Source organism: Dermacentor silvarum, chromosome 2, assembly GCF_013339745.2.
Source record: "Dermacentor silvarum isolate Dsil-2018 chromosome 2, BIME_Dsil_1.4, whole genome shotgun sequence".
Lineage (NCBI taxonomy): Eukaryota > Metazoa > Arthropoda > Arachnida > Ixodida > Ixodidae > Dermacentor > Dermacentor silvarum.
Window position 1 is genome coordinate 229,416,894 of NC_051155.1, and position 25,409 is coordinate 229,442,302.

General features: G+C 46.6%; 1 protein-coding gene across 1 annotated transcript in view; it reads left to right on the forward strand.

Annotated features, from left to right (window-relative positions):
- Window positions 1-12,067, forward strand: part of LOC119440734 (oxytocin receptor-like) — a 103,057-nt gene extending 90,990 nt beyond the window's left edge. Inside the window, exon 2 of the mRNA XM_037705616.2 lies at window positions 11,380-12,067. Within this exon, the coding sequence (XP_037561544.2) occupies window positions 11,380-11,672 (293 nt within the window). The 3' untranslated portion in view covers window positions 11,673-12,067. The remainder of the gene's footprint in view (window positions 1-11,379) is intronic.
- The last annotated feature ends 13,342 nt before the right edge of the window (window positions 12,068-25,409 follow it).

Here is a 25,409-nt window from a genome sequence, read left to right on the forward strand (position 1 = left end):
GTTCTGCAGTGGCGGACTCAGATTAAATTATGCGTTTCAGGTCAGAGGCTTAGTTACTTGTGCTTAAACTAGAGGAGTTGCCGAAACACCTACGTAGAGTAAATGACAAATTGCATAAGCAGGTGCGCTTACACGCACGAGTACAAAGGAACACCATGTTTAACAAAGAGGGACGTGAAAGGATGATAATGAGTTTTGTCTAAGAGAAGCTCGGCAGTAGACGTTGGAATCAATAGAGACATGCGCTGGGAAAGAAAAGAGGCTGTGCTATCATTATATGCCTGCACGCGAGCGTCTTCGGGTAGCATTCTACCACTCCATGACATAGACAAACACATATGAGCAATGCACATGCATAGCTTTAGAAAGACGACAAAGAAATATTTTAGACTATATGAAATCAAACCGCCGCTACTTGGAACCCAGATGTTGCTTTAGCACACTAAAATCAGTCAGTTAATTAATCGTTCAGTCAATCGTTTAATTCCCACAACATAATAGAAGTTTATAAAGGTATTAAATAAATAAATAAATAAATAAATAAATAAATAAATAAATAAATAAATAAATAAATAAATAAATAAATAAATAAATAAATAAATAAATAAACTATTGCACTGCCTGACTCACTGATCGATTCATAGATTGATTTAGTTTAACGTCCAAGAGAGAGAGAGAGAGAGAGAGAGAGATAAATGAGATGCGAAAGGCAGGGAGGTTAACTGGAAGATAGATCCAGTTGGCTACCCTGCACTGGGGAAGGGGTAAGGGGAGAGACAGAAAGGTAAAGAAAAATGCACACACATAGAAAGAGGGGGAGATTAAAATAAGGAAAAATAACACACACTTTAACGTCGAAAAGTAATGCGTGCAGGGCTTATAAGAGACGCTAGAGTCGAGGGCTACGGGATAAATTTGACGGTTTCTTCCGCCAAAGTGACGGTGCAGTAGGTAATTCGAGCTTAAAGTGGTCCTTCGTAAATATTTTTTTCCCAAGAGGGATGAAAAGTACTCGAAGCTCAGAAAGGACTCACTTTTGCGCGCACTGGCGTAACAAATTGATTTCACAGTTCGTAATTCTTCTGACCGGACGATCTGCGAGATCCCCCCCCCTTTCCCCCGTATAACAAAGAACTTTATTTGGCTTCGCTGAACATACGGGCGCATTATTCACCGAGGAATCTCTGGCTATAGAGAGGACAAAGTATAGGGTGCAGAAATGAGCTAAGGCACGTCAAAGACGAGGCCCTCTGTATTAGACTATGTATTCGCATGTATCGGCGCTAATATTGAAATAACAACAGTAACAATTGAAGGTTAAAACACTGATGTGAATGACGTGACAATCTTTCAGTGGCTGCCTTGGCGTTGTGTACCATTGGTAAGAACCTTGTGGACGACGCTGCCCCAAGAATCCCCGCGCTGGAGGACCGACACTCATTTGCACAGACCTTTTACACAACCCACCGCTGTAGCTCAGTCGCTATGGCGTTGCGCTGTTGAGCTCGAGGTTGCGGTTCGATCCCGGCTCATGTACCGTGAATTGGTTGCGCGTTAAAGAACCCCGGGGTGTCGAAATTTATCCGGAAGCCCTAACTAGAGCCTGACGCAGGATTAGATCGTGGTTTTGGCACGTAAAACCCCCGAATTTAATTATTATGATTTTTAAGTTCGTCGGGTTCCAACAACTTCCGCTTGTATATATGCACTCGAGCCTTACTTGGGACCTTCGTCTGCCACCCGGATTATGCCGTCGCGAAACAAGCTTATTGAGACACATGTGGTGGGGTGTCGCATTTTACGAATACTTATTCATTCCGAATCGGAGTGGCCAACAGCGCCGCATGTAATAGTTGCCGGTGTGAGGAAACAATGCAGTACCTTCTGTGCCATGGCCTATCCTTCGGCGCTCAACGATGTGCCCTGCGAGCTAGTCACTCGGGTGACGGAGGAAAAGATCGTGGGACTTTGGCCGAACCACGCTTCCGTGCTCAAAGCCATAAAAGTCCCGTTGCGTTTTTGGGAGGGACCTTACTATATGTATACGAACGACTGGGACTGCCAGCGAACATTTCTCTACCAATTGTCTCACGCAGACTGGCTGTTCATATATTTTGTTATCCACCTTTTCCCCTTTCCCCTTCCCCAATTGTATAGCATAGCCAACAGCGCACGGTGTTGCTTAACCTCCCTGCATTTCGCTCTTCGTCTGTCTACCTCTCTTTCTCTCCCTGTCTTTATTCAACACCTTTCGTTGAAATATATGCAGAGGTAGCGTAATGAGAACATTCCAGCGTTTAAATGTATTTGTGTAGCGAAATCGCAGTCGTCTCCGTGCTGCAGCCTTCTCTCCAGCATTTCCACGACAGACAGTATCTTAAGCTGGACAACCACCGCAGGGCTGCATTTACCGAGTTTGGGCATCATTAAAGGAAAAGTAACTTTGGTTGCAAGGACGATCCAGACAGTGAGCCAGCCACAAAATTTATTCGTCCGAGTTCGAGAAGTTAAACATGCGTGATCGATTCTTTCGAGGCATAAAGAGACTCTGTCGAGTTGCCGTTTTCTCCTAAGCCGCGTTTGCATCACTTGCTTTCCAGACGCTTTGACTACCTGCATGCCTCTTACTGCTGTCGATTTTCCCTGCTTTGCATGTAATTGCGTATCGACTCTCAAACCTCTCTCCCAAAAAATAATAAGAAATAAAATAAAGCATCTGTCAAGCAAAAAAAAAAAAAAAGATTTCGTTGGGGTTACTTCGTTTGTTTCGTGCATTTCCCTTTTCTTGAATGTTAACGACTGCATCAAATGTGGAAAGAATGTGGGGGTGCTTCAGCTGTGTATTGCCCGTTCTAAGGTGTAGAGTTTCTTTCAGAAGCTTATCGAATGCAGAAACCGTCATGGCAAGAAATTTTTCATAGGCAGTGCGCCTTCTTGTGCCAATCAATCAATATCCAACGTTCCGATATGACCCAGTATGTGCGCTAAGGCTGCACGCATAATAAAACTCCTAGGCATGGCTGTGTTTTAGTTTGACAGGCTGTGCTTCAGTTTTACATTGATTTCTGCATACAGAGTCAAAGCAAACGTGAGGGAGGTGTTGTTATGTTACCCATGTGAAACCGGTGTACTTGATGTGTGTTCGCAATGGAGGAGGGGCTCGCGACGGCATGGGTGGAGATGTTGGTGCCAAAGATACAGCCGGCAAATCTCACTGAGGCTTGCCAATCATTTGCCCTGTTAGAACTTCACTATACGTGTTTCTGCTAGCAATCAAGTCAGGCCACCGCTGGTGGTTATTGAGAGGCAAGTCCTGCACGAGAAGTTTAACAGCAGGCGCGTCAGTAATTAGATCATCTTGAATTTATTTGCGAAGACGTGCTGTTTATCTGGCATTTGGAAGCGTGGTATAATCATTGGGGCTGATCGATATGCCGAATTATGACCGTGACATAATTATTCGGTTATTCCCGCACGCCTATTTACCTCCTATTTCAATATTACCATTTACTTGCTCGTGGTGGAACTATTTCGACCTGTTTGACATACTTGCAGTTAGGGCAAGTCATTGTACGGATCATTCTTACTGTACACAAAGTTTACCTGGTAGTAAGAGAGCGAGCGTTTTTTAGATCGCACAACATATGAGCAAACTCTGTCACACGAGGACCCGAGCTGAAGGAAGCATTAAGAGGGGCCTTACGCGATAAGTTCGCGTAAGAGAGTGTTTATGACGGTCGACTCTGCTGCACATGCTGCACAACCAATGGCTGTCATTTGTCTGACGCCCGTGCTGCCTGTGACTGAACACGTGAACAGCAGAACTTCGTATATCCTCTCATTATACAGCAAATGTCTGTTAATGCCGCATTTGGTAACAATTCTGTTCGTCTCCTTCACCGCCCGCAACTAGAGTTACCGTATATGGCAACAGGAACAGGACAGCCGCTGCAGGAAGTACCAGCCACCTGTACTCCCCCACTCACCCCACTTACTCCTCGCGCCGCGCGGTGATGCGCAGCCAGGAAGACGCCCCTTCAAATAGCTCCTATAGATGGTGCCACTTTCGCGTGTAACGCTGGCACAGAAGCTGAAAATCAGGTTGCTCTTCTTCAGTGAGTTTGGCCCGAATTTATACAATTCTGAAGGTATTCTGAAACGCAGGGTTCACTTTGCTGCCTGTCTCAAAAAAAAAAAAAAGTGTAGTCTGTGATGCCGAAGTGAGTATATGAAATGACTGACACGGTAGCTCCTGCGGTCAGAATTTTATATACAGTATATATAGACATTGACAGGAGTGGATGGCGCCTTTTGGTGGCACCGGCTACTTCTCGTAGCTTGCAAAGAAAAATATTGTCACAAAATGTGTTACAAAATACGGCACAAAAGTATAAATAGCAACATTCAGTCAGCAATATCGCAAAGTTCTGTACCGGAGTCCAGGGGTCCACAGGAACGAAACATGTATACAATTGCATATGTAAACACATGTGCTTCGTATTGTCCAAGAACACATATGCCCTGTTCCACTTCCATTTTCGCCAAAATGCTGTTTTATACATTGAAGCACAAAAGTAACTGGAACGCCCATGTATTTCGTCCCACACTTTGGGAAATAATATCTCGAAACTGGTGTCATCCTGGAAATTCATTTCAAGTGGATGCATCTTGCACACTCACTGGCTACAATTCGTAAATTGCAATATGTGTCGTAAAGTAATTAACTGAGAAATTCATTAGTCAATATTTGTTAATTAGTTGAATGTGTCTTTCGATTTCTTGTGCTACTAATGTCCTCCTCTTCGAATAACCCAGCTCAACGATAATAATTATGCTACCTGGCACAGGCAATCTTCAAAATTCGGTAAATCTTAATTTTGAACACCCTGTATATCTGCTCTCAAATTTCGTCCTGCCGTTTCGTGTCTTGGGCACTCGAAAATGAGGTGGTGCACATGTTCGTTTGGATGGCCACACGAGCACTGAGGACTAGGGGCACGTTTAATTCTGCACAAAAAGTGCCGCTTATATGCTGTGCCAATCGCCGGTGGTGCAGTAATTTCTCAAGTTTTCTCTTATGTCTCAGTTTTACCGGAACTGCCAATTTTATACACGGATCTATAAAAAATAACTTGGAACTTTTAGAATGTTGATCAAACTAGGTATCTTTGCTGAGATGACCGGAGGACTGTCTCAGCAGCCAGCAAACGGACTTCACTACGTGAAAGAGGAAGATTTTATCTTTCTTCGTTATTGTGCGCCCGATTCACAGCTGCATCCGCTGCAGTGTTTCTAGGAATAGTGCAGTGACTTGGTATCCACTGAAACGCTATAACCTTACTCTTCGTACTAGTTGTTGTGAGTTCTTTCAGCGTTATATACAATACAAATGTATTCAACAATTCTTGTCTATGCTTTTTAGTGATGCGACTTCGGGTTGACAATCACTAAAATTATAAATTTTTTGCACATTCTCTACTGACGCTATGAAGCGCAACGCCGATGGTAAAGCAAAAAGTTCAGCGTTGGTGAAAAATGTCGCACGGGATAATTTAAACGTTTGCTGTAATGCAAAATGTGGTATGATGAATGTTGATGCAGAGGAATTACTAGGACACGATCCGTCTGTATGCGCGTGGATGTATTGAGGATATAAGGTGGAAATCCGGTATACTACCAGTAGTTGTGCGGATATGCTGAACTGATCTCTCCTATAGCTATTATTCCCTCAACCGATGGTTCAATTTTGGGTGTTGTAATAAGAAATATCCCTTTTGTACGATTCAAAGCTGGATAATAATGTCTTACGTTCCTGAACAACCTTATCAATTTAGCTTTTGTATCTTTTCATGAGGACCTCGTTTAGTGGGTGCTTCTCATATTGCGATAAAATGCGGTAAGCATGTCGATAAGTTTCAGCAGTTTCAAAGGGCGGATAACGAATTTCAGCAATGACTAGCGGATTCGAGGTTGCTCAGGGGGACGGCTAGACACACTAAGTCCTCTCGCCATTAACCGCTGAAGCCGCTCTTTATAAGTTTGCGACAAGCCATGAAGAATAAGTGCGGAATACGCACTTTCTTTCTTTGTGAGTGCATTATGTACTCGTAAGAGTGAAAGGATTCTTCTCCCCCATGTCGTGCCGGCTAGTCGGCGAAGTATATTTATGACTGTGTTGACTTGTTTTTCAATTGCGTGGTTGTGCGAAGCCCACGACAGTTGTCGGTCGAGAATAACTCCTAAAATTTTATTTTCTTTCACGGACATCAATGTTTGCCCTTTAAGATTGAGATAAAAATTCTTCAGCTTTCGTCTACTGAAAGACAATACTGTACATGGAGTCTTAGGGCCCATGCACACTTGCGACTAGGCGAGGTCGCGCGACCGATTGCGACTGGCGACCAGAAAGCTACTGAAGACGAACGATGTTCACACTGACAAATGCGACCGAGGAGTCGCTAAACCAAAATGTCTCGCGATATGCCGTTCACGTCTGCTTGAAATGTCTTCGCCGCGTAAAATAAGCGTCAGCGTATACGGACATTGTGTTCCATCGCATCTGATTGGTTCAGTTGTTCTGCGACTGCGGTCGCGCGACTGAAAAATCGAGCAGTGAGCGACTGGCCCGAAACGGTCGCATTTCGAGAAAAGCGACCGTTTGCGACTACTTGTGACTGGTCGCTTTGCGACTAACTTGGTCGCTCGCGCGACCTCGCCTAGTAGCAAGTGTGAATGGGCCCTTAGCGTATGAAAGCCCCATGCTCATTTCTTTCAAGAAGTTATCAATAACATCAATACTTTCTTGCAACTACCTTCGAATATCTAACTTATACATGGTCCAGAGGCCCATATGCAGACGTCGTCTGCGCACAGGGAATGCCACAGGCCACATTGTAGTTCTTGTGGTATTGCTGTCATTACTCAATTAAATAGAAACGAACTAAGAACCCTGCCCTGCGGTACGCATTGCACGACGATGTGGCCATTGCTGTGGCCTTCGTTTATTTGCATAAATATGGTACTTTCACATAAAAATTATGAAATCTATCACAGTGATCAGCCACACAGGCCAACCGATAACATACTAGCAAGCATATGTATGTGACTAACAGTGTCGAATGCTCTCTGATTGTCTAAGAATACTACAATTGTTATATTTCCACTCGCGTTCACGTTCGAGGCATGTGACAATGTCAAACACCACACTCATAATACAACGCCGTTGTCGAAGTCATGTCATGCAGTTGCAAAGCGGACTCATGTGTTCGCACCACCATTGCAATCGACTGTCCATCATCTTCTTCATTAACTTACAAAGTCAGCTTGTGAGGCTTACTGTACTGGTCGGAAGGAGTCAAGACATAGAGGGAACTTTCCAGATTTAAGGAATCCGGAAGAGTCTCTATTATCCAGATATCGTTTAATAACTCCAGAAGAGTAATTCTACCTGCTGGTACAAGGTTTTTTAATATCATATACGCAACGCTGTCTGGGCCTCCAGCTGTCTTTCTACGGCATAATGCGAGAACACATTTCAGCTCGTCTAAAGTGAGCTCGCGATCAAGTTGAGGTTGCTGTGGCGAAAAGCATGCTAGAAATTTCTCGTTCGCGAGTGTTGCGGAACTTGCAAACTGTTGGGAAGTTATTGAAACACGTGGTCGGGTTATGAGCCCACAGAATTTGGCAGCAACGGATGCTACTGATGCGCTGCGAGCTATGGAAAGGGCTCGGAAAGGGTGAATCTGCGTAAGTGGGCCACTTTAAAACCGGACAATGAACCATATTCTCGCAACTGGTGTGAAAGGAGACAATGTTGCGTAATATTCACGCCATCGTCTCCCACCTAATTTTTGTAGGCGCATGCGCGTGGCTGAATGAACATTTTATGCCTACTTGTATTTCTCAAATCATCCGCTGCGGCGGTATGCACGTTCTGGCTGTCTTCTAATGACCCTTACATATTCGTATTTCCTGTCAATTGCAGCGTATTCATTTGAAACAGGGATTTGTTTCGTAGAAGTCTGAAAACAGTCACTCAGGACATCTGTAAAACTTTCAAAAGTCAGTATGTTCACCCGCCCTGCTAGTTACAAATTGATGAAAATTCTACCAGTTCGTGTATTTTGAGAAGTATCGGGCCTCCTATTGCATGTGTTTCATCTGCACCCTATAATGAAGCCTTGTGGTACTTGCGAAAACGAGGTTTCAACAAACTTTAAGCCAGCCAGCCAGAGCGTAATTATTGCTCTTGCAGCACAACCGAGGCAGCAATTAAAAATAATAATAATAATAAAGGGAGAGGGGGGGGGCATATAGGACACTGTTTACGTAAACTTTATATTACCGTGGAAAGGTTTACGCAGTAATGACAGTACCATGGGTCACCGCTTTGGCACAAGAAAATTATGATTTCATAAAACAGAAGCGTTGCGAAAGCTCAGGGCACCGCGCCGCGCTGCAAGCGAACGGTGACGCTAATTGAGTACAGACGCAACAGCTGGCGAATTGTTTGACGCGCTTGCTGCGTCCTTTACCGGCATTTAAGGTTTTCTTTTCGCCTCACCTTTTTGCTGAATCAGGCAGAACACTTTAATTGCTTGCGCCGGCAGGGGCTTGGTGCGTTCTTGGTTCATCTGTTGTTTACGGTCACCGCGCGTGAGAACGCGTCCCTGGTTTACAAAACCTCGCCGCGAGCTTCATCCTTCGTGAAAAATTTTCTGAAACTTCGCGTGTTGTCGCACGACCCTTCTGTAGCCGAGGTGATTGCTCTGGCGTAACTGAGGGCTCTTCATGTCAAAGAAAGCTTTAATTAGAAAATGAACAACATAAATGTCGGGGAAGGAAGAAGACTACGAGAAAGCGTTAAGTGACATTCTGAAGTCTAGTAGTAAAAGAAGTATGGAGGAAAGGCTCATAGGAAATATGCCCTTTCCGCATGACAGGCTAGCGGTAATTTCTAGCCGCTGAGCGCGCGGAGAGTATGAGGGAGAGCAGAGCAAAGAGCGAGTGGTGAGGGCTGATCATGACGAGATCATCGCTAACAATTTACCAAGAATCGAACAATGCGTCTAAAGGTACGGTGACCATGGGTCCTAGTTCCCAAGAGTCAACGTGCAGGCGGGCCACGAAGGAAATAAGGGGTGGCGTCAGAGGAGTTGGCTTGACGAAGCTAGCTGCCTGACGTCATGCTCCATCGTAGTCATTTTCCTTTCTCCATGCACAATGCACAAAGTGGAAAGAACCAGAATCAGGAAAAATAAAACAGGACTGAGTCGTTGACTGACGACGATGGTTTATTTAGTTGAAGGACGCGGGAAAGATACAACAAATGGAGTCAAATAGGTGATAGAAAGGACTGTCAGACATCATGGCGTAAAGAAAAGGCTTAAATTAAAAGGATCGAGTCAGGTACTTAGAGATGATGCAGCACAAACGACGGCGTAAACTTGAGTACGCGTGGTGAAAAACAAAGCGGCCTTTCATTTTCCGTGTCCGATGAGGGTTTGTTACGGGTAGAAGCTACTTCAGTGAAAGTCATTACATGTAGGCAATGAGTGGCTCGATAAATAAGCGTTTTCTGTCTCTTGTAATGGCGTAATTCGATTTGTCATTAAAAACAATGACACGCAGATTCATTCACATCTGTACTGTGTGATTAGGCGACTTTCGTCCGTTTGCTATTCTCTCACATAATTGGGATCGAATTTGGCAATCTGTGCTATTCACGGCCAGTATGAAAAAAAAAATTCTGCGCTTGTGTAGTTCAAACCCTGATCAAATCCTGCGCTTAATGTAACTCTAATCCTGCTCAAGTTCTCCGCTTGTGTAGTTAAAATCCAGCGCTAATGCAGCTCCACTGACGTGAAACCTGGGGAAATGCGAAGCAGTGATTCGTCGGTGTTTCCCTTATGTTACCTCACCGTTGGTTTGAACTACACAACTGCAGGATTTGAGCAGGATTGAAGCTACATTAATAGCTGGATTCAAATTCTGCACTTGTATAGTTCAAATCTAGTACCAATACAGCTCCACTAACGTGAAACCTAGGAAAGCGAAGCAGTGATTTTTTCGGCAGATCTTGTTTTTGCGCGTGACCACGACGACATGCCATAACATTAGACGCCGACAGTCCCAGGCCCCTAAAGTGCTTCGCACTTAAAAAAAGAATGATATATTGTCAAAAGAATCTACGGCGGTGTCAACCAGAGCCAATACGTGAGCCTGTTTTCGACCAACGTTGCTTGCGGCAACGCCGTCTTCTCCTTGTTTGTCTTTCTTTACTTATAGCGCAAGGGAGGATAAAAAATGGCGAAGGTTTGGGCTCATACTAAAAAGATCAGTGCATGCTCGTGAAGAAAAAATTGGCACCCGATCCACGAAGTGAATGCTGATGATGGAGCGAAGTTACTTGGACGATTACGGCTGCTGCTCGAGCTTTCGCTTCGGGGTCTTGCTGCCGTTGCCGGCGTGCTGCTGCTTCTCGTGCTCGTAGCTCGGGGTTAGCTTCGCGGCGTTGCCGTTGGGCTGCCGCGTCTCGTTCTCGAAGTGTAGGATCAGAGTCACGATGTTTGCGCTTACGTTCGCGCTCCTCCATACTGCAGCGCTAAGTGTAGCGACAGCGGCGCGGCGCCGGCGCAACACCTGCGCGCGGTCGGTATGCGCGCTGCGTGCGCTCTGCGAATGGTTCTGCGCATGACGTCGTGCGCTTGCTCGGAGAGGGGTTTCGAAGCGGCGCCGGCGCAGCGCATACCAACCTGTGCACGGTGGGCATGCGCACTGCGTGCGCGACGGGGAGCTACGACGACGACGGCGACAACGGACATCGTGAGAGCCTAAGGAGCTTCGCTCCTAAAAAGTAACCACCTCACAGTTGAATCGTTTAAGTTGACATCACTGTTTAGAAAAGCCACCTTCGAATGGCGCCCGAAAGTGCAAAACACGCATAAAACAGAGCATATCACGCATGCGCTAGGAATGGTGGTTTTCCGAATGGCACATAAGTGCAAGATCACTTCGACATGCCGGATTTTTTCTAGATAGCCATTTACATTAGTTTAAGCGTGTGCCTTTCCTTAGTCTATTGTTGCGCTCCTCAGTGGCTTCATTTGTTTAAGTGTAAATGAAGATACAGGACACTTTGATATCTTGTTGCGATTCGGGTACACCTTTTCTAGCGAGGATCTGCAACAACGCACACCGACATGTGGAGCAATAAAATAAACCAATAGCCGACGTAAGCAGAATAACCTGCACGGGGACATGGTTTCGCTTACACAAGGTTTAATGGAAGCATATGCTCTAGAAAGTAAGGGCGAGATTGATGTGCTGAACACATGGCTTCATTACGTATCCTCGTTTGTTTCTTTCGATGTGGCGCAGATGCTACGGTGACCATCCTGATGCTGCTCAACAGCCTCAACAGTTGTGTCAACCCGTGGATCTACCTGTTCTTCAACCGGAACCTGGTGCAGGCACTGAGGCAGCAGGTGTGCTGCTGCTGCCGCCAGGACAAGACGGTCGACGGATCGCACCCACGCGGCACGGGTGGACTGCTCCCCGAAATCACGACCCAAGGCACTGACATCAACATCAGCCGCCAGAGCTCGCCGGTCAACTCGACGCCGCGCAAGACCTTCGACAACATCGACATGGGTGTCCGGAGGCACTCCTAGTGGCGCGCCAACGGCGATGCCGCCGCGCGCACTGGACGGGTTGCACGCACGCGGATGTCGTCGTCTTGCGCAATACAGATGCTGGATCTGCGCGAGATCGCCTGCGCTGAGACCGAGCGCAGGAGTTGAGCTTACTGCGCTGATCTTTCAGCTGCCCTGGCAGGACACGTGACACGAACAGCCGGCCTTCGGGACACGTGGCCTGCATGCTCAACAAATACTGAGAGAACATAGTCGCTGGAAATTCAAGCGACGCCCTTGCAAGTGACGTGACTTCGGTGCTACCAAAAATTTTGGGACCTTGGCACCGGCTGTCATCAATGAAGAAACCTATCAGCGTGGTGCTCATCACGTGTCCTTGAATTTCCCGTCCGCATCTGACTACGTTATGCGAGATGTGTGTATTGCTTGCCCCCTTTCCTCATCATCGTTTTCCCTACTACCCTCTCTACCCACGTGGTATCTTGTGATGACCTTTGTTCCTGGTTAATCACATAGGAGAAGGGAAGAGAAAAATCATCATAATCATCATCATCATCAGCCTATACTTATGTCCAATGCAGGGCGAAGGCCTCTCTCCGTGATCTCCAATTATCCCTGTCTTGCGCTAGGTGATTCCAAGAGGAAAATACCTTAAGGAAAAAGAAGCCAAGTTCCTCTTGCGCAGTGTGCTGGAGATTAAGTTTAAACTGGTAACGCATAAAACGCTACCCGCAATAACAATTGTAAGCCGCAATCTTCGAATTATGCCACTGCAATTCCACAGAACCATGACATCAGGAATATAGGGGATTGCTGTGTCTGCCTTCTCCAAGTAAAGGTGGTAATGGCTCGGGTTGTTCCACGTTATCGTTCCGAGTGCGACTCATGCGTGTTAAGGTGCAAATCGCAACTCCACAAAAAAAAGTTAAAGGCTCTTAAGTCTCCTCAAGTGCATTGAATGCAAAAATATTCTGGGCGTGTCGACTATATCGACGTTCATACTACTTCGGCGTCCATGTCACGTGACATTGTCACACGACGTCATCACTTGGTCATGTGGCCTTGCAACTTAAGGTCTCCTTACTTGGTCACGTGACTATGTCACATGACGAGATCACTTGATCTGCTCGAATCGGGCAAAGTCAATTTTGAAGGTGGGCCAGGTTGGTTTTGAACGTAGGTCAACTCAATTTTCGAATTGGGCAAGTCAATTTTTGGGGGTGTGGGCCACCTAAATTTTGGGGGTGGGCCAAGTCAATTTTGGGAGTGGGCCAGGTTGGTTTCGAACGTGGGTTGACTCAATTTTCGAATTGGACAAAGTCAATTTTTGGGGTGTAAGCCAGGTTGGTTTTATTTGACATTGAAACTTGACGTCATCACTTGGTCATGTGGGATTTGGTACCACCGTATGTTAACGTCGGACGCCGGATTTTCCGCCTCATGGGGCATATATATAATGCTCTCGCATTAGCAACATAAGTGCTAGCAGCAACGAAGCAGACCAACAGCTATAAATGCCTTCGTGTGTACTCAATGGATCTCATCTGTGCACGGCGGTTCCTTCTCGGCGCATTCGCATCAGGCGTTTACTGTTCAATGAACCAACCAAACAATCTCGTCGAGTCTGTGTTTACCAGGTTGTGTGCGTGGGTATGGTATGCTCATGTCGGCTGTGTTTACAGGAGTGCGACAGGCCGCAGCTGGGATCACCCACAGACATTTAGACGGGAGGCAAAGCAAAAAGAGCAGTGCAGTTTCCTTTTTTCCCCCTAGAATGGAATACTGTTCCTTGAATACTACTCCTTCTTTTTTCCGGCCGCGAAGACACAGTTCAGGGGAGTCTTTGATCTTGTGTGTGGATGTACCAATGTAGCTGCGATCAAACTCTCAGAGAACTTCTGCACACAGTTCTCTGATTCTCTGCGTGAGGTCATGCGGGTGTAGCATAATTGCTGCTTGTGTACTGACGCTTGTGCGTGCGTGCGTATATTTGTATGTGTGTTTTCGCGCTAGTGTGTGTACGTTTAATGAGTGCGTGTGTGGCAGAGAAATCAATCTTCACTTGTGAGCGGTGACTTCTTTTGGACCCTCGCTGGATGGCGACCGGATGTTTGCGTCCGCAAGTTTGGACTAACCGCGTTACTTCTTTCGGGCAGCCAAACATCGTCAGGCCATACGTGGTTTGATTGTCGTATTGCCTCACAGCTTCGACGTTACGTGGCTTTCCAGATAACTCGTTTCCTTTCTTGCTCAAGTCTACACGAATGCTTACAAGGACTGTTTCAGTTGTTTGTGCTTCGTTTGTGCAAGAAGCGCTGTTTTGTTGTTTCTTTCAGCAGTGGCGCGAGGTTTTCAAGGAGGTCATAGTCAGGTGCTTGTTCATGCTTCATGTTCATGTTTGTTCATGTTCATGTTCATGCAAATTTATTATGGTTTCAGTGCATCGAATTGACATTAAAGTGTCCATCATGCTGCAAAAAAACATTTACAGTTTCATTTGTAATCAACTATCTATCAAAAAGAGTGAAAATAAAGTATTGTTCCGCGCACTTGTCGAACCTTCTAATTGTTGTAAGAATTCTCGAATGAAGCAACAGACACAAAAAAAGAAGTTGTTATCGATCCATTAGCAACAAGAAGCTACTTTCGTGCTACTTTGAAGTGCACACTTTTCTTGCAGCGATGGCACTGGAACCACGCGCTAGTATTACTTACTTAAGGCTATCCTATTGAGCATCTATTTATGTAGGCGTGGTATTCCTGTAGATGGTATCAAGCTGGCTGTATGCGAAGTCACGCAGTCTTGCCATTCTTGCCCATTGTACCGCTTGGGAAGCCTCTGCAGGCGCCATGTTTACAAATCTGTGTATGCTGCGTCGGGATCTCCTTATATGTTGTAATCCCTCGTGTCACCAGTTGGCGAAACAATAAGCACCTTTCAATGCGAGCATTAGAACAAGAACAAGAAAGGTTTAGAAAAGCACAGTAAGCGAAACAAACAGCAGCACTTCTTTTCAGTTGTTTATGAAATATGCAATATTAAGGAACATGTATAACACGTTATCTTTTTTTGATCGTATTTTTACACTTTGAACACATTTTGGCACATGCTAGGTGACGATCCACAGAGGCAAATATTTACTTGTTGCTCAAATGATAGCGCGCACCAGTAAATTTTGTTTTCGAAGCTGGTTTACTGACTATCAATTTGACAGATTCGCTGACCTAACCTAGTCTCACCGAACTTCGCAGGTAATCACGTATTGCGACTTAGAACAAAGGACGGCATTTCTATAAATGGCAGAGTGTACACGAAACGGAACGTTTCACCTCTGGATTCCGCGTAAGCTCTCAACCAAGCTCTCTGTCGGGCAGTTGTCGTTTATTAGATGCGAAGTATGCGAAATATGTAGAGCTGAGCAAACCAAGTAATGCATAGGGTAGATAACCAGTGGACCATTAGAGTAAGAGAATGGGTGCCAAGAGAAGGGAAGCGCAGTCGAGGACGGCAGAAAACTAGGTATGGTGATGAAATTAGGAAATTTGCAGGTGGAAATTGGAATCAGCTAGCGCAAGACAGGGGTGAGTGGAGATCGCAGAGAGGGGCCTTCGTCCTGCAGTGGACATAAAAAAAATGCGGCCAGCTTGATGTTCCTTAGCAACTAGTTGGTGTAGGCTTAACGTGGCTTAACTTGGCTTTTTCTAGGCAAGGTTGGGCTATCAGGGCAAGGCTAGGCTATCAGCGCAAGGCTAGGCTATCATGGCAAGGCTGGGCGTTGACGCTTGGCTTAATTCTCGCGTTCGCGGTATTCCGGATCGGCTCGGCGACGTCGCATATCGGCGGCTTTGCTGTCGAGGTAGGCTGGATCGGCACGAAGACAGTGATTCCTTTCCCGCGTGGCTTGAAGGGGCTTCTCTCGTCGGGCAGCCTCTTCTTCCGGCGTCAAAGTGCGCTTAGGTCGAGCCATATCTCGTTAGAACGGAGAAATGCCCGGGAGCCGTCGCGCCCACGCTTTCATTAGCGCGGTCACATGACTCTGTTGAACACGTGCTCGGCGCAGCTATGACGTCAATGTCCAGGCTCCTCTCTCGCGAGCATAGTGCGCGCAGCGCGCTATGCTCGCGAGAGACGTGGCTCCTCCTCGCTCAACAAGTTTTAGCCTTGCACACCGGAATTTTGCCAAGCTTAAACACCTCCGCTGTTAAAAAAAAAGATACGCTGATAATGTTGATGAGAAGTTCAAAAGAGAGAGAAAGGCAAAGGAAAGACAGGGAGGTTAACCAGAGATTATCTCCGGTTGGCTACCCTGTACCGGAGGAGGGGGTAAAGGGATGCGCTAGGTGAGAGAGCGAAAAATAATAATAATAAATGAACAAAATTAGGACACCGGACTCAGTGACAAATTGTGACTCTACACTGTGTGACGTAGGATGGGACGTTTACACTATGCAACACTAGAACGCTATCGCAGACTGCGTGACAGTGCCCACAGAAACAGTTCTGTTTTGTGTGTGGCTCTCTGAAAGGTTAAAGGTGCCTTCGTTGCGCCAAATGCGCAAGCAGCGTCAGTCCATCAGCCAAGAACGTGTCGTTGCTGAACGCACGACAGTATTGGATTTGTATTCAGTGCGGATATTAGGGCTATTCTTTCTCATGTGAATAGGCAGCAATAGCATATTAGGTGAGCTATGTCTTCTCGTGCGTGGCACGCAGAGTGCAGTGGTGGTGTTATTAAGAAGTATGCAGGATCAGTGGCAATGATTCCGCACATAACGCTGCTCGCACATCACACCAAGAAGAGCACAGCTTTCCAATTCCGCTTCAGCGGACAGACGCCGCAAGGCAGCTTCGACACCTGGCACGCAGGCTCGCACTGACCGAGTGGAACTCGCCAAATTTAAGGCATGCGCGACTGCATCGATTAAATCCTCACTGCAACTCCATCCTCCATTCGGACTTCCTCGACGTGAAGCTTCGCTTCTCTGTCGCATTTGGTTCGGAGTTGCCTTCACAGCGGCATACTCTACATCAATTGGAGTGACCGGCAGTGCAAAATGAGAGGTATGCGGCACCGAAGAAACTATCAACCACCTGCTGTGCCACTGTCCACTATATGCTTCAGAAAGACAAAAACTTGCTAACGCGCTACAAAAACCAGACAATCGGCCACTTCCCGTGCAGGTGCGGCTGAAACATCGTCCCCATCGCTCGTCAGCCCACAAAGCGGTGAAGGCACTTTCGTGCTTTCTCGAGGACGACGGGCTTGTGTGAACGTCTTTGACTAATAGTGCAATACCACACGCGTAAGCGAATTCACCGCTAAATTCTTCCTTTCTTTCCCTCCTCTCTCTCCCTGTTATCTTTGTGTTCCCCTTGCCCATTTCCCCGGTGTAGGGTAGCCAACCGGAAGTTATTCTGGTTAACCTCCCTACCTTCTGTCTTTTTCTTTCCTCCTCCTCCTTATTAACAAGTACTTTGTATTGACCACATTTAGTCGAATACGGCGTATACATGCCCGATCTCACTTTTCAAGGCCGCACGGCATGTGACACTCGCACATTGTATCATAAGCGCGAATAACTCCGCACTGCTGCTCTGAGTCGGTCCCTACAGCACGCTCCGATTGCCACGCAAAACAGGACACAAGAGCTGATTCGTCGCTCTTACAGATAGGCTTCGGTTATGTCCGAACACGCAACATAGAAGCTTCCCAGCTCACCCTAGAAACCTATCGTAGTATGGGAGCGTGGGGTTAAAACTTGACACAAATAACCGAAGCAGAGAGATGCGTGTGTGTAGTAGCCAATATGCTACTATAAGCAATACTTGTGCAATTGTCAGTGTCCGCGCGATAGGAGAAGGATTGCAAATCAATTTCGGGCTTCCAGGGTGACATACCGGCGTCATAACCTTGCCATGTGAATCACACTTGTCTAGAATGGTTGAACGGCCGGCAGTGGATTGTACAAGCGTCGCCTAGCGGTAGCTGGTTGGTTTTAGGTTCTAGGTTACAAGCGCACAGAACGTGCATGCGATGATGGCGTTGTTGCCGCGTCGGTGTATACATTTATTCGCGGACGGTGGTGACAAAATAGGACGCTTAACCACTCTAGGCAAGTGTCATTCCCACTGTACGACGAATCTATTACCCTTTTGGAGTGCGGCTTGGATGTCCTTCAAGGTCTTTCTTCAAACAAAAAGTGAGAAAGAGAGAAAAAGTCAGAAGAGGAAAGAAAGGAATTACAATCAGACGAGCGTTCGGTTTGCTACCATACACAAGAGATAATGGAAAGAGGGAATATAAAGAGGGTAAAAGGGGAGAGAGTGAGCACCGTGCGAACGCTATAATGCACAGGAGGACAATGAACGATCATTCAGGCCGGTGCATGTCAAGAACTGCACTAGTGAACGAATGGCTTTCTGTGCCCGCGACGGATGTGGTCACGGTCCGAATATCTTTGGCTAAGAAAGTGCTCTCGGGTACAGTCGGTTTAAAGTTTTCTGAAGAAAGGAGGTCTTGGACGCGTCACAGCGAAAACAGAAAGACAACAGGTTCTCAATGGTTTCCTCGCACCAACCGAGTCGCACGTCGAGCTATCAGCAATTAAAGCTTAAATAAAAGGCGCGATGGATCCAGGACTTTCTTGTTTTACTTAGAAAGCATTTAAAAGCACTAAAGCGGGCTTTCTGTGTTATCCGTATGTACTTTCCTTTAAGCCAACAGCGATTGCCGTCCGTCCACCTCTTCAACTACGCTTCACGTTTTTCTAGGGCGAAGAAAAGCAACATGTTTAACTACGCACAAGGGCACTGAAACAAAAGAGCACGAGGGTGTGGTTCTATTAGACACGCGAAAGGCAGCATATTTGACTGAAAAAATGGCAGCACCTAATTTCTCACGTCGCGGGTAACGTAGGCTGACTGCCTAATTAGCACACACAGCGGCATGCAGGCTCATTAGAAAGCGAACTCTATTAAGCACACTCCAATATTATGCCCCGGTCCTCTCTTTTTCGGGACGCACAAACATGACAGATCGGCACCATATTTATATACGTTCTTCCTAGACGTTTGTTAGAATTGTTCCCTTGTTCGTGATGATGATGGAGTTAATGGCGGCAGTATATTGCTTTCCGTGATGACAAGTGAACTAGACCTTGTTTACAGGCTCTGGGCGCAAACTTCCTTCCAAAACTGTGCGCTGAAAAAGGGTGGTAGCTAAAGTTTGCCTTCTCTCGCTGCAGATGCAAACCGCCCCACCATGCTGGTTAGCTTTGCTTCATGTAAAGCGGAACAACACCAATACAATAATCTTGCTAACTGCGCGTTCCCCTGCGTCTGTCAACAGTTGAGCAGACACAACTTATCGTAGTAGACGACATATTTTGTACTATGCAGGGTTAACAGTTGACAAGAACTTTATGGAAAGGTCCTGAGGAAAAAGATTCGAAGAGCCGAAGGCACCCCAATCAAGTTGGTGGCTCCGCCCATGACGGAACCGGGAGCTGGTGGCTCTCGGCGACGTCGCGGGCCCTCTGGACGGTCTGTCGTTGATGCGTAAAGTCCGCGCTTTGCAGTAGGGCGTCCCACTTGGACTTGTCGTGAAGATCAGAGCCCGCGTTGAAAGGGCACACCCAGAGCATATGGTCGAAAGAACAGTACCCGTGCCCACATTTGGAGCACGATTGCGGGAAGTTGGAATCTATCCGATTGAGCGCTCTGGGGGTGAGGTACGATCTCGTCTGTAAGAGCCTGAACGTGACAGACTGAGCCCTGTTTAATTTTTGGTGAGGGGGAGGGAATTTCCTCCTGCTCAGTCTGTAGTGGGATGTGATCTCGTTAAAGGTGGTAAGAGGGTCTCTAGGGGAGCAATCTTGTGAGAGAGCTGGACCGTTAGCCCGAGCGCGGTTCATGAATTCACGCGCTAGGCAGTGGGCATGCTCGTTGGGGTTGCAACCCGCTTGATTACCTACTCCTTTAACGTGGGCCGGGAACCAGGCGATGTGGTGACCTGCTGTCCCGTTGTCTGCAGTATTTTGGAGAGATTTGTTTACTAGGCTAGCCGTGTGCTTAGACACTAGGGCTGACGAGAAGGCCCTGACAGCAGTGCGCGAGTCGGAGAAAACAGTAGTTGGGCCTTTGGCAGCGTAAAGGGCCAAAGCTACCGCGATTTCCTCCGCCTCGTTTGCGTGCTTAGTGCAAACGGACGCAGCGCTAATCAGCGCTCCTCGCGCGTCTACGACCGAGATTGCAAACCTGTTTTCGCTGCCGTATTTGGCCGCGTCAACGAAGAGTGCATCTGCCCCGTACGAATTAACTCTTTGAAGGATGGCCCCTCGTTATATACCGGATGAATGTTTCTCGGTACGGGATCGACCGTTATACCTTCCTTGGCTTCTTTGGACAGGGGGTATCTGTCGAGCGGTGGTTGTATGGATGATATAGCTGCTTCGTTAAGGATTTTGTTACCCGGCTAGTTAATGAAAGCCTGCAGATCTTTGCAGTGAGATGTGCTTCGATTAGTTCGTCGATAGTATTGTGAACACCAAGCTCCAATAGTTTCTCCGTGCTAGCACATTGTGGGATGCCGAGTAGTCTCTTGATACCCGACCTAATGAGCGTGTCGAGTTTCTTCCTTTCTGCTTTGCTCCATTTGAGGAAAGGCGCCATGTTGTAGGTAACTTGACTGATGAAGAAGGCCTGAAAGACCCTGAGTAGGCTGTCCTCCTTGAGTCCCCCCTTTCTATTTGTAACTCTGGCAAGTAGCCTAAGTATATTGTGCGCCTGTGCTCCGAGCTTTTTTAGAGCTACTATGCAGGGTGTTTTTTTTTTTTTTAGAAGGTCCAAAAATTTTAAAAACTGCCTGTGTCAGAAAGCACAATTCTAATCCTTAAATTACTCGATGATGCGGCCATTACTTATACGATAGATCAATATGCCTAGTGAAATAATTAACAGAATTATCCCAACTTCTTATTTAATCACATTACGGCACATATTTCAATTTTCAAATTGTAGCCGATGAGTTCGCAAGGCGTATCCACCGGGAACGACTTCTCTGGAGGGCACCAGTTTCGCGATATTATTTTCGAAGTGTCGGACTAATTGCATTCGTGTATCAGTTACTTTTATGATTCAATGCATAAAACAGCAATTTCTTAAAATGTGAATGTATATATATATATATATACAGGGCTTCCCAGCTATCACGCCGCACGATTTTAAAAAAAGACGAACGGCGTTACGCGAAGCAAACCTAGTGCGTATTGTTTCCAGTGCAGTGGAGTAGCCGCCAGTAATTTTTTCATTACTGAGATTTAATTAACTCATTGTAATTAGCTAATTACAATTGAGATTGAGCCAGGGACAAGAAAGAAAGAAAGAAGGAAGAAAAGAAAGAAAGAAAGAAAGAAAGAAAGAAAGAAATCATGTGTGGCTCATACCGGGGCCGCACATTTCAGCTTCGCTTGGTTACCATCTATACGGGGTGCGTGGACGGTGAACGTGACGCGCGCGACCAATCAGGGTCGTTTGATGTGTCATGGGGAGGGAAAGGATTTGAAATGGGGAGAGCGCGCGCTCCGCTGGGCTTCCCTCGCCTCAGATCAGTTTCGGCGCCCGGATGGGAAGTCCGCGCGTGGTTTTTTCCGCCAAGGAGCAGACTGCGTTTGAGCAACGGCGCCGCGAACTCGCTCGGGAAAGGGCTCGTCGTCGACGTGCCGATTCTGGCGTGAGGGCTTCCGAAGCCCAGACGAAACGTCAGCGAAAAGCCGCCGACCCTGAGTTAGGGCAAACGAAGTGACAGCGTCATCTAGCCCTCCAGGAACCCGACAATGGTGGTGCGCGCCTCGTAACTACGGAAAAGTAGTAGGTCAGGTACACACACTACAAGCTTCGCTTACCCCCATTTTCTCTGCAGGGGAAGAGCTGGTGATTTTTAAAATACCTGGGATAATTGGTGATTACACCACGAAACTCGACAGCTTCTCAGCATATATATCAGTGAAGTATGGGTGGATGGATGGATGGAAAAACCTTATTGAGGGGCTTTGTGCTCCAATGCATAAAACGACGTTTTGTGAGGAAGTAACTGGAACACCAATGCATTGCTCCGCAAAGTTCTGGAGATTAATATTTCGAACCTGGTGTCATCCTGAGATTTCGGTCCAAGTGGATCCGCCTTGCGAACTCCGCGGCTAGAATTTGTAAATTGCAATATGGGCCATGCGATAATTAGTTAAAAACTTAATAAGCAAATTTTTATTAATTAGTCGATTATGCATTTCAATTTTTTTCTGCAAGTAATGTCCGCCTCTTCAAGTAGACCAGCTCATGAACTAGAATTGTGTTAACTGTCGCAGGCAACCTTTAAAAAGTTTTGAAAGAGTTCGCTGAAACACCCTGTATATATAGATTCAATTGCTGCGGTATCTGTTAATACACAAATTTCATGCCGTAAGGCATGCCATCTTTAGAGGTAGGCCAGCAGGCCCAATGCGCTGCGAGGAGAAACGGCTGGCCTAACGCTCTTGCAGGCATGTGCGCGCTGGGCGGGTGCAAACAGATGGGTAAAACACAAGGACAAACACGTGCGGACAAACTGTCGCGGCTGATTATAATACTTTATCCGGGCCGCCCCTCGTCATCAGGTTAAAGATAGCAAGCTAATTTTGAGTTTTCGAATATCGTTAGGTGGTCCCAAAATACTGTAAATGGTGCCAGAAGCACAACGTGAAATTTGTTATGGCGGGAACTGCCCAGCGCCAGCTTTCGCCGCAATCCCAGCGGGTATGCGCAGGCATTGCGGTGAAGACTGTCCCGTCGTCGTCCATACATGCACCCCCCGCCCCGCCTCCCCTTGTACCCCGTTCATCGTCTGTTACAGCTCTTCGCGACGAGGCGCGAAAGACAATCCTCGCTGCCCAAGCAGGGGATCCGTAATAAAGAAAAGCATTACTTACGTGGCTAATGCATTCAGACAGAAAATTTTGTCTCAGCTGTTATTTTCTTGGATTTTGCAGCATGCAGCCGAACGCGCCCGCTTTCAAAAGTGCTGGTGGTGGTGCGAGGGAGGGGGGGGGGGGGGTGGCATATTCCCCACCGGTAAATATGCCTATGTCAAAAGCTATCCAGTGCATTTTGAGCAAAGCGATTCCTTCGTTGCCATTTATTTATATCGCAGTTTCAGAAGTAAGCCTTCTAACTTCTGCAGAGATTCAACAGAAATACAGCAAGCTCGCATTAGCCAGCTAGGCGCCAACAGAGATACACTATCTCAAGGCTAGCATTCACCGTATTTCAATGATCCTTGCAGACTCTCTGGCTCCTTTGTCGACTTCGAGTCTCCAAAAAAGATTATCCAAGCAGATCGTCCCTTATGTTGGCTTGAAACTTCGTCCTGCCTCCGATATGCGCCATAGGCTCAAGCTGTTCCCACTATTTCATACGCCACAAAAATGCCACTCAGGTGACACTGTCTCTAAGTGAAGGAAAAGAACTTCCCTGTGAGTTAGCATAATTAACTTTACGTATAGCCATTAATCCATACGGTCGCGGTAAACTTTCAATGAATACAGCGCCTACCACTTCGCCCAATCCCAATTAAAGCACGCCACAGCGTCTACGCCTTGTAAAGCACGATAGCCAATAGTATCGATCCAAGGGCATCCATTCACTTGCAAATTCACGGCATCCGCCACCGATCTCCATTGTTCTTCGTCAGGCATGCGCCTTACAGGTATGCTGCCATCTTCACGCACTACCTAAATGTCAGGGCTCGACGGGTCTCAAAATTGTAGGCTCGCGAAAATAGAATACCTATAGTATACTACACCTGGGTCTCAACTCGGCAGTGTAGGCTTATACGTGGCTAAGCTACGGCTCATGACCATGAAGCGTGCCTTTTAAACTCAAATTTATTTCCAACGACAGCAAGGTGTCTACAATAAACGAGCCCGCATAGATTAAATCGTCTCGGTGACATATATAACGGGCTTCCGGGTTACTTACTAATTCTGCACAACGGCAGGGAACCACGGCGTAACACGACGTTGTAAGTTTCTGTCTCTCGTTAATCAGCGTTGTGAAGCAATGCTCGCAATTTTCGGAGCTTTATTTGCATAGAAAGCAATCCCGCCCGTTTAAGCGTATACAGGGCCGTTTCTTATAAATGAAGTTGTCTTGGCTACCACCATGACATATGGCAACTAGATCAACTCACGTTGTAGTTTATTATCATCATCATCATCATTATCACCAGCCTCTATTTGTGTCCACTGCAGGACGACGGCCTCTCCCTGTGATCCCCAATTACCGCTGTCTAATACCCCTGTTCCCCCTGTAGTTTAATATAGTTGTCCACAAATAGGTGTCCAATTCTGTACTAAACGTCAGCGCGTTATAATGAGCGCTCATTGACAGATTATTTTATCGTAGAGCAATTTCTTTGACGTCGCTGGCAACCGAACTAAATGCACTCCCTGTTTGGCTGCATTCGCTAGTTCCCTTAAAAGACAAAAGCTAGTGCTTCTGCTACCAACACTAAAAATATTAGCTCCACACATCGCCCGTATCTTTCACGAAGGTAGCTGTCCACAGTACGTCCTCCAGGTGTGGCGGCGTCCATCCACCACGCACCGTCGTCATGTCTACCGTCATCGTGTATTCTGTGCTGAAGATAAACAACAGCCTGATAAGACTGTGTGTTCCCGTCCGTGATTCGATCTTGCGGGTCTCAAACGTGTCAGCCTGCTTGCCCTCATCGGCCAACGTTATTTATCGCCGTTGGCATCCCCGTCGTCTTTGCTGAGCCCCCTCTCGCGCAACAAACTTGCGGGGAGGGGCTGGGAGAGAAGAGAGCGAGTTTAGGAGGGAAGAGAGGGGAGAGGGGACTGCCGCGCTCGAGCTTTGTGGCATCTGAAGCTTTGCGCTCGCAAGGACAGCCCTCCTCTTCACCGGCTGCCCTTTCCCCATGGCGGAGCTGTGACAAAGAAACATTCGTTGGTTGCAAACGCTTCCTAAGTATACTCACTGCAACGAATATACGCATTTCATGAGTATCATTCCTTTGATAGATCGAATAGCTTTCTAGAAGCGTTCGGCTATTCGCTTACAGTGACAATCTTCGTCGACAGTTCCTGCACAATTTTTTTTGCATGGATATCTCGGCCACAAAAAATTTTCTTCACAAGAGATGAATAAATGTAAAGGCAGGAAGGTTAGCCAGGTAAAAAATATGCGGTTTGCTACCCTGCACTGAGGGAAGGGGAAAAAGGGAAGGATAGAAGGTAAAGGAAGAGAGAAATAACACTATCGGCGCGAGCACAACACAGGCGCTTAATTGGAAAAAAAAATTACGTCGAAGTGTTCGCGCCGTTTTTCGAACAGGCTAGAAGCTTGGAGAAAGTGCACCATATCATGTGTTGAGTCGCTTTTGTGTTGCTTATCTTGTGGGCACAAAATCATTTTAGCCTATGGAGTATTCTTCTCGAGATTTCGCCTTCGAAATTCAGTGTCTACTCTTATATACGAACATTTGAGTTCCCAGAAGCAGCATAAAAGACAGCACTGGGACAGCCTAAAACAAGGCACAACTTACCCATTTCATAATTTTGGCCTGTACTACGTGCAAAAAATTATGTATTTTTTTCTCATGCTTCGTAAACCATTGGTAACTCCTCTCTGCGAAAGGTAACTGGCACGATCACCCCATGAAACTGTTCCTGGGTAGGATTGCACAAGCACGGAATAAGCTT